At 49.9% G+C, this 17548-nt stretch overlaps 1 protein-coding gene across 1 annotated transcript in view; it reads right to left on the bottom strand.

Moving 5' to 3' along the window:
* The window catches only part of LOC144180237 (kin of IRRE-like protein 2), an 89980-nt gene extending 73073 nt beyond the window's left edge, over positions 1–16907 (bottom strand). Inside the window, exons 1-3 of the mRNA XM_077708615.1 lie at positions 16757–16907; positions 8544–8855; positions 4063–4332 (exon numbers count right to left, since the gene is read on the bottom strand). Of these exons, the coding sequence (XP_077564741.1) occupies positions 4063–4332; positions 8544–8855; positions 16757–16907 (733 nt within the window). The remainder of the gene's footprint in view (positions 1–4062; positions 4333–8543; positions 8856–16756) is intronic.
* Between the last annotated feature and the right edge of the window lie 641 nt (positions 16908–17548).

Below are 17548 nucleotides of genomic sequence, written 5' to 3'. Positions count from 1 at the left end.
TTCACTCCAATAAACTTGTTTCCCTTGAAGACAACCGTATCCTCTTTGACTTCGTGACAATATACACTTATATACACGATGTTTATTATTTACATATCGATGCAATTACCCCGCAACCCGCTCCGATTCGAGGTTATCTTGCCGCCGCTGTGCCGTCTCTGCTTCGTGTCCTCTCCGTTCGGGATCCGCTTGTCGACGAGCCCGCTTTGCTTCGGCTGCGCGAGCCCTCGCCGCTGCCGCCGCCTCCCGATCGATGCTTGTGCTGGCTCGTGATTGCTGTCGACGCTGGCGTCTTTCTTCGGTCTCGCGAGCTCTCACCGCGGGGCCTTGGCGGCGGGCCCGCATTGCAGCCGCGTCGCGAGCTCTCTGCGCCGCTGCCTTCGCTTCCAAGGTTTTCATGATAAGTAGCTTCTGACGCGCCGATGATGATGATGATTCATGATTGCTATTGGTTTCCTTTTTGGAGCGGGGTGATGACATGTCATCTTACCAAAAGGACTAATATACCCATGTTTTACACTCTTGGTTTAATACTAGCGCTGCTTAGGGCAGGCACAAAAAGCCTATTAGGCACAATATGCTTTTTTTTCCTGTTACAGGTGGTAACTGTCCTAGGCAATATTCCCCTCTCTGCTTTTCGTCCACCAGCATTCTAATCTTCTTTTCGTCCCCTCGACAGCTTTGACGTTAACGTCCTCTCTGATACCATTAAATCCTAGGGCTTCTAAAACCCCATTCCTCCCTTCATGTAGACGTGGATGGATACCCTCACATTCTAACCCTATGTGTCGGATAGTTTGTTTCTTTTCCGCAGACCACGCATACCCCATCCTTTTGTGAATACTTCCCCTCAAAACTCTTAGTTCGCAGACAACCTGCTCTAGCCTCAAAAAGCAACGCACTGCCCTGGGAATTATCCTAGAAATTTTCCTTTCTGATGTTCAATTTCTCAGCTTGCATTTTTTCCCTCCATTTATTCGTTTCAATCTGCCTTGCCTCTTTTTTGGTTACCTTGGCTCTTTTGGATTCTCCACTGTTCTTTCCGTATTTCATCGTTAGCCTTCTAGTCTTTCTTAACCACTGCGTGTCCACGCTTTTGAAGTATAGGTACCTAGAAACCTTAGCTGCCCACCTTCTTTGTTCCATTGCTCTCAACCTCATCTCAAAACATATTTTACTCTGTGCTTATCGAACTTCCAACGACGCCCAGCCCATATCTTCCTGCACTGCTTCGTTCGTTGTTTTCCCATGCGCGCCTAAGGCCAAACGTCCTACCGTCCTCTGGTTTACTTCAAGGCCTGAAAGAATATCTGATTTTAAGCAGAGTACAGCATTCGCAAACGTGAGACCCGGAACCATTACTCCTTTCCACATTCCTCTTACTACTTCGTATTTGTTATACCCCCACAGAGCTCTATGCTTCATTATAGCTGCGTTTCGCTTTCCCTTAACCTTAAGTTGCTCCTCGTGAGTTCTTAAGTGGTTATCCCCTTCGTATATCCACACTCCCAAATATTTATATTCCTTCACTCTAGGTAATTCGCCTTCCTGGATAGACACTACGTCAGTGGTAGCGTAATTGAAACCCATTATTCCTGATTTTTCTGCACTGAAATTTAACCCGATATGAGTGGCTTCCTGGCCGCTAATATTTATTAGCCGCTGCACATCGGTTTCGTTATCAGCTAAAAGAACAATGTCGTCTGCGTATAACATTCCCGAAATATGCTGTTGTACCACTTCGCCTTGCAGCAATGGTTTAGGCTAAACCCATGGGGCGCTGCCTTGAGCGGCAGCGCCCCATCTAGCGGGTGACCTATGAACTATTGCACAGCTGCGCCTTTAGCCATCGCCTCGAGAACTAGTGGACAGGGCGACGGCGCGACGCGGGACTTGCCCCAAGCACGAGGAGCTTCGCCCCTAAAATAAAACCTCTGCCGCTCAGCTTTCGCCGAAGCTTGGAGCACTTTCGAGGGAGCGAGCGTAGTTTCGCCATTGCCAATGCGCGCCGATGACTCCAGAAGGGAGAAAGAGGGAAGTTTCGGGTTCGACAACAGCGGGCGCGTTGTGTGTTGCGCCCTCTCTCTCCGCGCCAGCGCAGTTACAAAAAGGAGAATCCGCACCGAAGCAAATTAGTTACGTTTGGACGCGTGATGTGAGAAAGGCTTCTGTCCGTGTGTGCACCACCATCGGAGACCCGCGCCCCGGAGGACTACGACGTACTCCCGGGTCTCGAATCACCGTAGTCGTCTAGGACCGTCTGCCAGAGCCTAAGACAAAGCCACGCTTCACAGGTAGCCGAAGCGCCTCCGACAGCGGTGCATCGTCCGGCCCAGTCGGTGAATATTGTGGGACTTTGTCTCTCATATTCACGGAACTGTCGTTCTTTTAGTTAACTATTCTACCTAGTGATATTCATTGATAGAGCTCTCTGTTGTACATTTTGTATTTGAACTGTTTCCCTGCTTTTGTATTCGTGATAAGTTACCTCTCGTTGACTTCACATCTCCTCGTGCTTGTACAGTGTTTCGCGTGTTCAAATATAAGTCTTTCTGTTGTTGATTCGTTCAAGGCTGTGACTCATTCTTACCGCTCTGGTCGGCGAAAGCCGCACATCAGACGGCCACCTCCTTCATCACCTGTGCCCTGTAGATTCGGTGGGGTTGTTTGCTCGCTTGAGTCGACTCCCCATATCTTCTAACAGCGCACCCAATAAAGGAAACGGTGACAGTCGAATTGAAAATTGTTGTGGGTGTCGTTTACAGCTTTGCTTTCCAACCACTTTCCCACTTTCACAACGTTGATTGGAGCGAATCTTTTTTTTTTTTTTTTTGCCTCGCGGCGTTGTTTAAGCCTTCCCGCTTTATGACCGAGCACATATGGATGTTCGTCTTCTTTGCGCATGGCTCTGTGCCGCACGTGGCCTCCTGTCCTATTGTGGCGCGCGCTTTTCGCTGCAGCGGCTGCCTCCTCGCCTTCCTCCGCCACGTGGCGTTACGGGTTTCCATCCTGCGTGCGTTACCTCCTCGCTAACCTCTCCCCGCCATCGGGCCGCATTACCGTGCCGGTCGTTCTGCCATGTGGGGACACAGGTCCCGCACACGGCTCCATTCTCTCACCGTCTATCTCTGGGTAGGAGGGTTGCAAACAGGGCTAGTTGGAAAGACATATTCTTGGATGAAACCGGCGCGAACTTCAACAAAGACACAGGAAGTGGAACACAAGTTGCATCAACGTGCGCTTGAGAGAGCATGAATTGTCATTAAAGGGCTCCCCATCATCCCATCTTTCTTCCAATCGTACTAAGTCCAGCGGATGTAAACCTAATTTCCCTGCCACTGACATTTATAAGCACACTGACTGAACATTAGTGTGCTTATTTGCTTTCTTGTTAGAGTGGCGGATATTTCGTAACCATTTCTTGTTGACGTCGGTGACAACAACGACGACGACTACAGTGGTCAGTTTCCGCCTTTAATGCGACCTCTGAAGATCTCGCCTTAATAACATGCAAAATTTACCATCCCTTCGTAAAGAAAGTTGAGAGAAGGATGAAAGATTAAAGTACGTCCAATCGTCGCTGCTAGTGCGTTCAATTGATTGTCAAACTTTCAAAGACCGAACTCGCAAAGGGAGGACGAATCCATACGACGATTTTTTTTTTTTGCGCGCTAAACACATCTCCGAAAGATCTAAATCAATATTGGTATGCGGTTTTTGAGATAAAGGCATAGTATTGTAGCCCTTGTTCATGGTCGATGCGCCTATGGTGTTATATTGAACCGTGTCGTTTTTGGCAATTTTCAAGAAACCGTTTTACCCAACGATAGCCTGGTTTCATCAGCACGCGCAGTGTGTCCAAAGATGTCATCAGCGCTTTTCGGTCGACCAACCGGTACACGAGCATATGCGTTACTTTTTTGACACAACGCCACGGCTTACACTAAGAAAGATTTCGCTTCAAAAAAGGAGGGGACTGCGAGCGGAAGGGCCTTGCTCGGGCGCAGCGACAAGTTTACGCGAAGTGCCATGCCCTCGCCTAGGCTACGGAAAGAGCCTTACCCTTAAAGGGAACCATGAGACCCTTCACGTAAACGTAGCCGAGTACCGGTGGGGCCCTCCTGGACCGGCGCTTAAAATCATTCGCCCAGTTGGCGCCGTTAGCCAGTGCCGACAGCTGCTGACCATCAATCTCCAAGGGCGACGTCGTTGCCAGGTTCTGCTTTTGCGATTTGCACTGGAAGCTCGGAAGGTCGGCCGCCTTCGTCTTGAACGATCTGCCGGCACCTGGGGAGTGCATCGTTTCATCTAAATGGGGTCGGTGAGGTTTCTCTGCGTGCATAAGAAACGGGAATGTTGAGTAATTACAAAGAAACACTCAATACGCCAATTCGCAGCCAAGTACTGTATTTCGCATGCATGATGATGTTTTCAAGGGCAACAGTTAAGCTCTGTAGCAGGCCTAAAAGTGAATTACTGAATTCCAGAGTCCGCTGTACATTCGCAGAACATTCATTATAAACTCCTTGTCTGCCAGGGAGACTTGAGTGTTTTGTCTAATCGCTAATCGGCTGCAGAAGAGGTTCAGGAGTCAAGGCGTGGTTCAGTTGCTACTCGCCCTGTGACCACTGCCACTCTGCAGTTAGGCTTGACCGAGCATTGCCAAAAATACCCATCCTGAGATTTTCTACTTGCTTTGTAATAGAAACAATTGGGAAAACGGTGCAAAACAGCTCCGGCAAGCAATAAACACATGCAGCTAAGAATTCTCGACGAACGCGTGCATGCAAGAGCTGTGGAGGCGCTCTGACTCTCGCAGTCAACAGCGGCTTCGAAACTGCAAAGCCGGCCACATAAACGGGTCAGGAGAGTGTTTTAGGCTACTTTCTTCAAATTTGCAAGCAGTCTGCCTTGCTGCGGAGTACTGGCAAGAGCCTAGTGACGAACAACAAAAACTATGCGTCTGCCCCTCAAAACGCATACACCTCCCTCTCCTCGCACAATAAAAAAATTACGCCCACCTCCCCTCGCGGGAACTCTGGTGTGATGCGACGCTGAAGGGGCCTCCAATGGCGTCGCATCAAGCAATCGTCGGATACGGCAAGACAGCAAGCGCAAGCGCGGACGACCGTCGACTGAGAGACCGGCTGGAGCGCGGCACTCCGCTTCTATGCGCAGCGCGCCCGGAGGAGAGGAGACCGCGGAGAGAGAGAGAGAGTACTGCTCATGCGCACAGTGCGCAGCCGCGCGCAACGCGACCGCAGATGTTGGGAGAGAGTGTTCGCTATCGGAAAGAGGAGAGGAGGCGAGCGGAGGAGAGACGCAGCTGTGCGGACGCGGACGACGGACGCACGCAGGACAGGGCCTCCGGCAAGAGATGGTCCTCTCAGTGTCGCATCTAAAAAACATTCCTAATACCCAGTGGTATAAGACATATAAAGGAAGCACTCTCACAACAGAGATCTCACACAGGTCTCCCTAAATTGGCCGCGAGGCCCACCACTGGAGAGGCCGGCGCTGCGATCGTTTTGACGTCACTTGTAGGATAACCGTTTCTATCTTGCTGCGTAGTTGGCTTGCAGCGCGTGACACTTCGCTTAGGAAGCGCGTTCTAAAAGTATTTTCGTGTTAATTTCCTTCGTTTGAAGTTAATTCTCAGTGCGTCAAGCGCTGTTCGACCTAATGGTGACTGTATAACCGTGTCAACTGTGGTAGATTATCCGCAAACACCATGAGCAAGGTGGTATTACGCATGCGACCGAAGCATAAGCAGCGGCTTGTTTCTTCGATCAACAATGTGGACTACGACGATCGCCGAGTGAAGTTTCTAGATTTCCCTTGTTTGCAAGAAATGTATAAAAGAGGAAATCGTGAAGCGTTAACTGCTCGCAGAAGCACACGCACCTGCCGCGCCTGCCCGCACAGCCGGCGGTGCGGCTCGAACCGACGCAGGTCGCGGCAGCAACAACTTGTCGCCGCTTTTTAAAATCACACAAGTCGTGGAAAAGAAGTTCCAGATTGGTGAAAGTCGATGTTAGTGTGATGAAAAATTCGGATACGTAGAGTCATCAGCTGTGGTTTTCAAATCGATGCTGAAATATCTGCCTCGATTTACGCCGACCGGCCGCGGAGGTCGGTCCCGGCAGCGCCGGCCCGTTCACGCACGGTGCGGCGAGCGGCCGAAGGATGGCTATGCTTGCGCGCAAGAATCGGCCGAGGCCGTGCAGGTATCTTGATCGTCTTATCGCTTCAACGGAAATCACCGCGCTTGCAGAGTTCCCAGCGTGGTGAAACGTTTTGTTAGGGACTGTCACTCGTAACTCTAACGGCGATGAAATATCCGATTACGTGAATCCGAAGCCGGCTGCGAGCTGTTGGCGAAGGCCCTCCCGTCGCGCACGCGCGTGTTGCATTTGGGTTCCCCTAACTTATTGGGGGCCCCCAACGCTCGGTTCTCCTATTCTACATATCCGCATTACCCGAAATCATTAACGACGTGTTTCTCCTCGTACGCAGCCTCGCCTTCTGTGAGCAGTCGTGAGTTTCAAAATTGATGCTTGAAAAATGCCGGCTTACTGTAAACATACAAAACACGCTGCAATTATAAATTACCCCTCCGAGCACCTAATGAAAACTAAATATAGCCTTTTCCGAACCCGCTCGAAGGCGTTAAAAACTCGCGTTCATACCGTTCATACATTGCGGACAAGTCGCGAAAAGTAAACATGAGCCGTGCAGAGTTCAGGCTGCGGCAGTGATCGTTAATCAAATCCGGGCAGGACTATAAAAACATCGTAGGGGAAATAGGCACTGACTAAGCCAAACTGCAGACCATAACAATACTTTTAAGCATGTGCGGCGAAGCAATCTGATCACCGTTCTCGAGTCATTCATTTACCAGGCAATACGAGCTGTTCGCGCGGTGAGATCATAAGTGAGCGACGCTTTTTCGTCGCTGTTACAAGGTGTTTGCTTGCACACACATGTCCCGTCACAAGTATTTCATAATGAATTTACAGCGTACTTTTCTCGGCATCAGTTGCATCGTGTTAGCTGGCTGCGTATGTAAGAGCTGTGGGTCGCGATGGTAGCAACTACCTAAACGCGGCGGTGTCGCCGGGAACTGATTGCTTGCCCAAATTATTTGGTTTACAGACAACTTTTTCAGTAATTTGTATCAAATCCACAAGGAGCGCGCGAGACGGTGGCCACAAGAAAAAAACACGCTTCCGCATACGCACGGGACATCTGCTGTAGCAGACGACAACACGATTCCGCGTCCTACAAGTGACGTCACTCGTAGGTGGCGCCACGGTATGTCCTCGAGGCCAATAGTAACCACGACGGTGCCAACTCAAAACAACACCATTTAAGTACAGAAATTGGTTATTTCAATGCTCTTCGCTGCCGTAGGAGCCATCGTGCCAGCTTAAAAGAGGCAAGCAAACTATCGTATTGTAATCCTTGTAGCTGAAGGGGTGTGCATATCAGGAAATACGTAAGTACAAAGGGGGCCAGAAAGAAGTTATCTCCAGTTATTCTCAATCTCTTATGCGGATTTGGCTCTTTCAGATAAAGCTTTAAGAGGGAACTACCTATAATGGCCATGCTACACCGTTCCCACTGTCAACGGCAACGTACGTCGACCCTTGTTTTGGCCGACTGAGTCAAAAAATGGCATGCGGTATTTGTTATAACAGCTGTCATAAATGCATATGGAGCAGTGTAAATCAATACACAGAAATCCACACAAAACGATAAAATGATTTCAACCGAACAGCCAATCGTCCCAAAAAAAACTCCCAAGCATTTCCCCAAGGGTGAACATGGTTAAGTGCGAATGCACGGGGTGATGCTATGAGGGGGAGTAAAGTTAAAATCCGTTGGCATTCGCCCGTGAGCGCGCGCGAGCCGACCCACGGAGGTCTGGCAGTTTATCGCTGCATATATAGGGGGGTACGCCGCGCCGAGCGCGCCGAGCCAGGTGGCTGAGAGAGGAGGCGAGCGCAAAGGGAGAGGGACAACGGCGCACGGCAGCTGCAGCCGAGCGAGGGGGAGAGGAGAGAGTGTGACGTCACGGTGGAGAGAGAGGCGCGCGGCAGCTGCTGGGGAGAGGAGGCGCGCTGTGACGTCATACCATGACGTCACGGCGCGAGGAGCGGTGCGGGGAGCGGCGCGCACCCGCGCAGCCACGGCGAGGAGGCGGAGCGAGCGCGGTCACGTGGTGAAGTGACGTCACCGCGCCGTTGCTACCGACGCTCCTCTCCGCTCCACGCCGTTGCTAGGGCGAGGAGGACTGCGGACGCCGCCGCCGCCGCCGCCGCCGGCGGTGGAGGTTTGGGGTCGCTTATAAAGTGCATTCGCACTTAAAAATCGTTCGGTTTTTTCCAAAAACTCTTTCTTTATTTCCCTACCGTGGTTAAATCTATTTGAACACAAAGGCACAGACGCTGTGAGTGCTTCTTACGTTGGTTTATCAAGCATACCCTGCATAGGTTTCATGCGATCACACTGGGGGCGTCATCCAATTGTCTAGTACCAACCTCGGATGGCGAGATTAATGACTTTCGAGCAGAGGGGGACGTCGTGAAGAGAGGCTCTGGTCACTTGGCACTGCCAAAGGCAGTCGTCTTCACCAAAGGTAGCGTTGCGAACCAGGAGCGAGCAATCGCCGTCCTTTGGCTCACGGTCGAAGTCGTACTTGTCCGGAACCTTGCCCACCACCGAGCCATTCTTGAGCCACACACATTCGCCGCGTCTGCTGCTCACCCGACACGGAAGGCGTGTCTCGCTGCCCAAGTTTACCTCGGCGTCCGATGGGGTCGCCTCGAACTCTTGCACCTGAGCATCCAATCCTGCGCGCAGTGGCACGGGTAATTCTGTTTAGTTTATTGTAGCGTAAGCTACACTGGCCGAGGTTGAGCAGTTTCCCGTGGACCTTGAAGGGCCGTTCTGCGCAAGCACGAAGAGCATTGGATTGGATTGGCATGGCGTGGCTTGGATTGGATTGGATTGAATTGGATTGGAGTAGATTTTATTTTATTTTATTTTTTTTATTTTATTTGGTTTGGTTTGATTTGGTTTGATTTGGTTTGGATTAGATTGGATTGGATTTGATTAAATTGGACTGTATTGGATTTCCAACCCAATCCAATTGGAGTACGGGTGGGTAGAGAATTGGGTCTGCACATTCGACGGTCTGCGCATTCCAGAAGAGTGACGTCATAGCCGCGGCAGACGCACCGGCACCGGCGCGTGCCTAGCTGTGCGTCAGCGTTGTGTAGTAGCCAAGTTTCACGCTGCGCCGGAGCCGCTTGATAGCCGTTTCGTGCGGCTCCTGGAGCGACGTGTTGTTCATGCGCGAGGGGAAGTGGCTGGACTGGACTGGACTGGACTGGATTGGATTGAATTGGATTGGATTGGAAATCGTTTTAGCAGCAGTAAGCATGATAATCAGCTAATCCTAGACAACCAGGAAACCCAAGAATAACCAGCTGAACCTTAGCTCTCGCTATATATATCCTGGCATAGCCGATCAAAGACACCGCTCATTTTTTAACGTGGGTAAGAGTCGCCATATTATCAGCCATATATGATTGGATGATTGAATTCGCGGCCTTCTAAGACGACGGTGTCCTTAATATGTGGTTAAATGTTTGCGACCCCGCTACACTCCCATTTCCACCACTAAGTGTCGAAAACATCTGAGCAACGAGCATGTGAGGCCACTAGAACTGCCGGTCGCTCGACAACCGGTAGGTTGGTATTTGTGGAACGCAGACAATTGCTGCGTGGGAGCACGCACCCAATGTCCTCAAAACAAATCAATCGAATGTCTTTTAACTGCTTCTGGCAGATCCTGCAGTTAAAGTTCAATCTTATGAACTCATCGGGAAGTGCGAAATATTTCATTAAATGGAGAATCTCATGAAATCAAGATTGTCATTTCACAGACAGTTGAGTCGGTAAATTCGATGTTGAAAGAGAGGCACATCCTAGCAGCTACCATGACATCGTGCTTGGGGCGGTCGCGGCGCTCGCAGGAAGATAAAACATTTGCGGTAAAAATAATGACAAAAAAAAGTATCCCCCCGCTGGCCTCGATTGCTAAAGCACGGCGGGCGCGTCCTGCTCGGTTGGTCAAATTAGATTAAAATGGGGTTCGGTCGGCACCAGAATCCCGGGACGCTCGCCGCCGAGTCCGTACACAAAGCAGCCGCGTCGGCGGATTGCCTCGAAAGCGCGTCATCCCTATTTCATATTTGCCGCGCTTTCGAGGTGCTTTTTCAAAGAAAGTGCTACGAGTTGTGCCGCGCCTCCGCCAGATGGCGCCACGGGTCCCGCGACCGAGAGAAGACGCATTGAAACATCCCCCTCGTGAGGGGCACGCTCAAATGCAGAGCATTTTCGGGGGCGCACGACGCTAAGTAGTTTGCGTTAGGTTAATGTTGTTGCACTTGTGGCAACTGCTGACGAGAGAACGCTCGCCAGCAGTAATTTGAAAGGGTCAACGATGTAAGGCGCGTTCGTAGCGTCCCAATCTGTGTCGGCTTTGTGGCGCAGTGGGTAGAGCATCATGTACATTGCGTTCCGCCCGCAGGGTCGAGGGATCGAAACCGGGTGCCGGATAGTATTTTTTTGATATAGTAGGGCGGGGTGCGGTGCGGACTACGGACGTCAACGCGGGTGACATCGGGAGTTACTGAAAAGCTCTGCATTTAAAATGGCGATATCTTCACTCCCTGGATGACGGAGATGGTGCGGAGTACGGGGACTCGAAATGACATCCAAGTTGCGCCCCGAATGACAGCCGATTTGCGCCCCGACCATCATTCGATTTGAGCAGTGAGTTGAATCTTGATTATTCCCTGAATGAAACTGCTACTCACGGCTCAAATCGAATTTCACTTCATTTTCACTTGATGGTGGTGTTCGCGCGGATAGACGCGGACGGACAGTACTCCGCACCGTTACAGGCGAGGGAGTACGCCGTTTGACTCTCGTGTACTAACTCAAGGTCGTAGCCCAATGGGTGAGATGACTGACACTAACTCTGTCTGGTCTACCAGACACAGGGCCGAATCCTGCCGGTGCCTGTGTGATTTTTTGCGATTGTAAATACTATGCGCACGGACGCGGAAGGACGTTGTGCGGTCCTAAGATACTCCCCACCTTATAAATAGGGTTTGCGGTGGAAGCCACTGAAAACCGAGACTGCTGAGTTTATCTAGTAAAGCACCGTAAAAACGAAACTAGATGCCTTTTTTTTTTCTTTTTTTGCGACGAGGCGCCATAATTTTTGTGGCGTTCTTACGAAACACATTCGAAATTGCTGCTTTTCGAAATGTGTCTGTCTCTTGATATACACCCCTGAATCCCAAATGGCGCTCAATTATTTCTTTAGTACCAGTTCATAAGAGCATTTAGCCGTAAAGGCACCTTTAGGGGAATCCTAATTTGTTCGTTAGATCGAGAATTTGTAGTATCGGGTTTTGTTATATTGAGTGTTCACTGTATATACAGTTTCTTCAGTCTTACTAGCAGGTTCTGGTGAAGCTAGCAAACGTATCCGCAGTTAAACCAAAAATCTCCAAAACAAGATCTATTTTTGCGAGTATTTACAGAGGAAACGTTGTACATTTCGGTTTGCTCTACTCCTTAGTGTGACATATTTATAATGCCTATGGGACTATGGTGGCACAGGTTAATGACGAGATCTGGGTAGGGCAAACGGCAAATGCCTAGACTTAATTTGCTATGGCAGTGCGGTGACAGAAAACGGAACTCGGTGTTATTACTTTTTCTAAAATAGGACAACGTTTTTTTTTCATTAACTATACGGGATGTGGAGTGCTTGCAAAAGCGTGTGTGGTGAATCCTTTGACTGTTTCTTCAATCACATTCGCAGGAGTGAGACAATAGATTTGGTATTTTGACAGCGCCGTATTTCTTGCATTCTGAACTGCGGCCCTCAGTTTCTCTCCTGGATGCGACTCACTGGGGAGAAAGAATGCTGACACCAAGAAGTCAGGCTGCAGGTGTTAGAACTGATTTCGACAAGGGCAGGCGAGGGGTAGAACAGTTCGTCAGCTCTATTGTTTGGAGCCTTACGTGGTGGGTAGTTAATAGGAACATAGACTGGCCGTCATAACGAACATAGACTGCCCGTCGGCCGTCATAGACTGGCTGACGGGGACACCCACTGGCAGGAAACGCACGCGAACTTTTAGCAACTCTTTAAAACAGGCATATCGGGTGATCATCAGCATTGCGCTAAGGATTTGGGAGGATGAGTGCATGCGGAAGCGACGGAAGGACAGGTCCTTGCTCTGTGCGGTGTTCACGCTGGTAGTCATTGAGGGAGGGGTGCCGCAACTTCAGCGTAGCAAAGCGGTATTGCCACAGGCGAGGGCTACCAAGCACCTGTCAAGGCTCCGGCGACCTGCCCACGAATAATTTGCCAGAGTGGCGATCGAAAGTGCTAGCCAGTGTGGCCTTGATGCACAAGGCAGAAGAAAGAGCTACCGCCCGACCTTTCAATGCATTAGCTCTTTGGTGCGGTGCTCAAGCGACGAATGTTCTTCGAATACCAGCGCGGGAGCTAAATATCCGCGGCCAAAAGATTGGTCATGAGTAAATACACGCGGCTTGTGCAACTCGTCAAAACTTTGGTATGGCATTCTGCGGGTTTTCACAAAGGAGCGTTTGAAATTTGTCTCGTCAACTCTTCTGAGGATGTTTTTGGGGTGTTTTTTTTCTGCGGCACCAAGGACTTCCCACGATTTCATAGATCTAACACATCCTTTAGGTAGCTCATAGAGTTTTCCAGAATATTGGGCGCGCCGTATTAGGCGCTCACCTAGTGGAGCTTGCGCACCATTGGAACACCAAACACCTCGAAGTTAGCATTGAAAGATATCAGGTCCCAAATATCGGCTTCACGGTTCCGACGCCCAAGGTTTGACACTCTATAGGATATTGCGTTGTTCAGTTTCTGGCCTTCGGCTCACTAAAGGGCGCTTATTCTTTCACAGGAGGAAAGCCAGTCTAACCTAATGGTGGCCGGTGCTCCTGAATGTCGCTGGGTCCCACTCGCAAATCGGGCCGGATAAGATGAATGGCAGGGGCGGCACTGGTTGTCTCGCGTCACCAATAATGCAGCAACAATGGTCGAAAGCAGGGTCTGTTCACGATCGTTTGAACAGCGCAAGGACGCGGACAACAGAACAGAAAAAAGACAGTACAAGCGCTGACTAGCAACTCCTTTGCTAATTGCTAGTCAGCATTTGTACTGTCTTTTTTCCGTTCTGTCGTCCGCGTCCTTGCGCTGTTTGTACAAACGATGTATAGCCAACTAGCCCAAACCAAAATCTTAATTAGATTATGTTCCTGATACTAAGCACGCTCCACTAAAGTGGAGCGAGGGAATATTGCTTAGATTGAATCAGCAAATCCACACAGCACTGAACAGTAAAGTGCTCAGAGATAAATGGGCGGAAAGAATCGGTACTTGAGCCGAATGTCTGACACGCACGCGCCAAGTGCTTTACGCCGATGTTAACGCTTAGCCCTGTGACTCGCCTTGTTACGCCGTCTTGGGCGGTGGAATGTGAGTATGCGGGCCAGCTTTGTTAGGAGAACCACAGTGAACACTTGTCCAGACTCGATATTCGTGGCTGCAGCTTAGCTTGAGTCTTCTTTCACCAGTCGCGCCCACCTCTCACACTCCTATCCTCCCATCTGGCTCCTCCCGAAATAAACACAGTAGAGGTTTTCTAAAGTCAATGCAATTTATCGTGTACCACCTGCCCGTGCGCATCATATTGCAACCTTTTTCAACTGAGGGACTTGATAATGCTGCCGCGAGATCTTGGCTCGGCGTTGTCTCTTTTTGTATTTTTTGGTCAAAATATTGTTTTCCACGCGTAATTCGGAAAGTAAATCGCTGCTATTACCAACGGACAAGAAAGTACAATGAACTCAGGGTTCGGCTTCACGCTCTTCCCGCGCCCATTTGTGCTTCTGCGCACGTTGGCACTCCTTCCACTCCCGTTCTTCTTCCTCCGAGCGAACGCCCCTTAGCGCCTCTGCAGTTCAAAGGCTGTGAATGCGCTTATTGCGCACAGGTGGCAACACCTGCCCCCCAGCGCACCAAAAGTTCAACTGCTTTCAATAAGCGGGCTCGGCACAAGTGGAAACCCATAAATTGTTCATCTACATGCAGCCGCAATCTTCTAAACCGTATCGATTTGCAGCTTCGCTGCAAGCTGACACTCCACTCAGTACGTGTGCGCGGTGTTTCGCCCATTTTGAAATGACGTGCGGCCCGTGTTTGCCATTGCCACGTTCACGCTGCTTCTCCCGCACCGCCACCGCCCTGCCTGACGTTGTCGCCTGAGCTGTGCTTCAAGCTTAGACTTGCTGTACTCACTCTGTGCTGCAAGTTCTACTTTTTCCTTCCTTCCAATGCGCTGTTCCCATTTGCCAGTGTCCGTAGATGCAAGCGTGTAGATACGTCATCTACAAACCCAGCAAATATCTCAACCCTGCCTGCTAACGTATTAGAATTTGCGCAAACGCTTGGGGTTCCCCGGAGGAGTTTTCTGTGTACACGGGATGAGCTGATGTTTCTTGCGTGTAGCGATAAAGAACTACTCTTTAAATATTCGTTGGTCCTTTTACTCTGCCAAAGAACAACCATCGAAGATGTTATGTGTTGTTCTTAAACGACTATATGACAGCCGCTTTTGTAGCAACGACTACCGCATCTACAATTTCACCACACGCAACTCGTAGACACAGCTCGGCGCCGCCGGCGACAACACTCAGAGTACCAGTTGGGCCAAGGCTTGCGAAGTCAACCCTGCGTTTAGAAAATTACCTATCGTGACTCCTGGAAATCGGGAAGCAGCCACTTCTAGGTTGCACTTTTCTGCCCTTCCGCAACCGCTAGCCTTTCCGCGTTGTACAGGCCTGAGTACTCTCCTCCGGGAAGCGCCGCTTCACGGAAACAATTGAATCGATTTACAGGGTTCGCACAGCCGTCGCAAGGTAGCGGTACCCCGCCTGCAAATTGAGGGCCCCTAGGACGCCTAGTTTACCCGCTTATCCGTGGTGTGGCGCGACCGACGGACATTCGTAAGCCGTCCCTACTGCTGCCATTGCAAAGGGGTTGACGCGCCGGGCAATGTTATACCGGAGTCATTGGTCAAACGATACTTCAGTTTTAGGGCCGAGATCGCCCAGTGAACGCACACACTTTTGATAGCCCACGCCTTTACTCTTTCTACCAACCGCACTATCCGCACTTTCCCCTTCTTTTGGAGGAAGGAGCTCTTGGAGTTTTTTTTTTTATTTTTCGTGACGATGGTGCACACGAGAGTACCCCAAAAATTGCCGGGGTAGCCATATACGGCTGCGCTGTAAAAAGTCTCCGCCGTCCGCATCTCTCAGCGCAATATGAGTGCTCAGTACTCTCAGAATTGGTCTGGCTTTCGATTGAAGAATTATTTCTATAGCTCCGGAATACATGCGAATTGCGAAAATCTGTTTTGGAAAGTGGAGCCCGCATGCACACTCCCTCCCACTCCTCTGCTTTGTTATGGTCGGGCCCACGTCTATTAGCAATATATATAACTCTAAAGCATTTTAACTTCAAACGCCATAAAAATGGTTTCTGACTCATTTTGGCATTTTAATACCGACCGAAATAACTGAAAATGTCTCCTTCGTTCAGAATTACAGCAGTTGTGAGTGATTCGGTATCGAGCCAATACTGGCGAAGCCTTGTATAGCACCTTACAATAGCATAAAATTACAATCAAATTTACATATTCAAGAAAAATGTAAATCCGTGTCACTGACTTCTTACACAAGGGTGCCAAGAGCGTTGAGTAACTGTATATGTTACTGCAACGCTGGCATAATAAAGTTGTGAGTCGAATGGCGTTAGGACCCACTTCCCTCAAATGAAAAAAGGTAAATATGAGAAGTAGGTCAATACAACCCTCTTTGAAAAATAGACTTTCCCTCCGACCAAGGGGACGGTGGTGTGGCCGTTACTACTTTGATACTGCTGCCTGGAACAGCTAAAACTCACTGTTCGCTAGCGCAAGGAAAGTGTCGGCTGGTACCCATCTTGATCAAAATAGTGTAGCACCTGCTCATTCAGACTGACAGAAGAAAAGACTGGGACGTTCTCCCCCAACACATCAGGGCAGTGCGTGGGGACGACTGGTAACAAGAGATATGGAGAAGCTTTTATAAAGGAGAAAATAAAGATTACTTTCGCTGTCTATATGCTTCCCTATTATCCGACATAGAATGAGGGCTTGAGATTAATCGTGCCCGCGTCCGGCCATCTTTCTGTCAAGTTGCGGTGCCTCCAATCCCAAATAAGCTTTAAGAGAAGCTTGGCCTTGCCCGCTCATAGCGGTGCTTTAGGGCCAACTGAAGCGTGACACCGACCGTGCCGCTACAGTTCCTGAACGATGATGATATCTCGTAACACAATCTTCACTCCGATGAGCTCTGACCTAAGCTGTTGTACCGGGAACCTCAAGAAAGCGTGTCATCCGTCTCGTCATTATCTCGAAACCACTGCTGAAGTTAACCCAACAAAATACACACGCGCAGGCACAGGCACCTGAAGGAGACAATAAGGTGGGACCTATCAGCTGCATGAACACTGACCCCAGAGTCATTCATCTCTGCGCTATCACAGCCGGGAACAGCGTTAAAGCAATTAGAGCCGTACCGGAAAAAGCGGACGTAGGCGTGGCTAGTGGACTGGTCTGGTCGTTGCAGGTGTTGACTCGTCTTGATCGGTAGGTCACTGGATCGGGCTTAGCGGTCCTCGGTGGTGTCGTGTCGCGGCTTGCCAGGGGCCGGTCCGAAGTGGTCCACATAGCTTGGATTGGCCGCTTCGATGCGGGGATGCTGCGTAGCTGGAAAGCGAGAAGGGTGACAATGCCGTAGCTCCACGCAAACATGCTACGCGGGGTCGCGACAAGTGAGATGGGTCATTCGTGATGGTGGGACAAAAATACAACGCTGACCGACTGGGCCTATTCCGTTTTCTTCTTCTAGGGCACATACCCGAGCGGCAGGTACTGCAACAAATGTATAATAAGCCTGTTTATTCCAATAATAGCAACGGGAGCAAAAAAGGTAAAAGGTATACTAGAGCAAAAACCCAGAAGAGAAACAGTAGGAGTAGCACCTTCGTTGGTAAAGGGGGGCCAAGGGCAGATTTAGGAAGATGAAGGGGCGTACGGGGGGAGGCGTAATGCAGCGCCTTCCACGCGGATGTGGTAGCTTTGCAGGGACCAGATTCGACCACAGCTTCAGTTCCCGTCATAGGCCACTTTCGATTGAAAATATCGCTATCATGTGCCCTAGAGATTTATCTATAGAATGATATTCTACTTGTGTGCTTGTGGGCACGTGGAAAGATGTAATGATGTCTGAATGACGTTCTGAAAAGAAGGAGCAATCCCACAGGAGATGCTTGAGGTCCACTTATGAGGAGTTTGTATTTCCGAATGAG

Source organism: Haemaphysalis longicornis, unplaced genomic scaffold, assembly GCF_048455015.1.
Source record: "Haemaphysalis longicornis isolate Haplotype H1 unplaced genomic scaffold, Haemaphysalis longicornis Haplotype H1 scaffold_4, whole genome shotgun sequence".
In the NCBI taxonomy this organism is placed as follows: Eukaryota; Metazoa; Arthropoda; class Arachnida; order Ixodida; family Ixodidae; genus Haemaphysalis; species Haemaphysalis longicornis.
The sequence above is the reverse complement of the archived record's forward strand: the minus strand, read 5'-3'. Positions and strand labels throughout refer to the sequence as shown.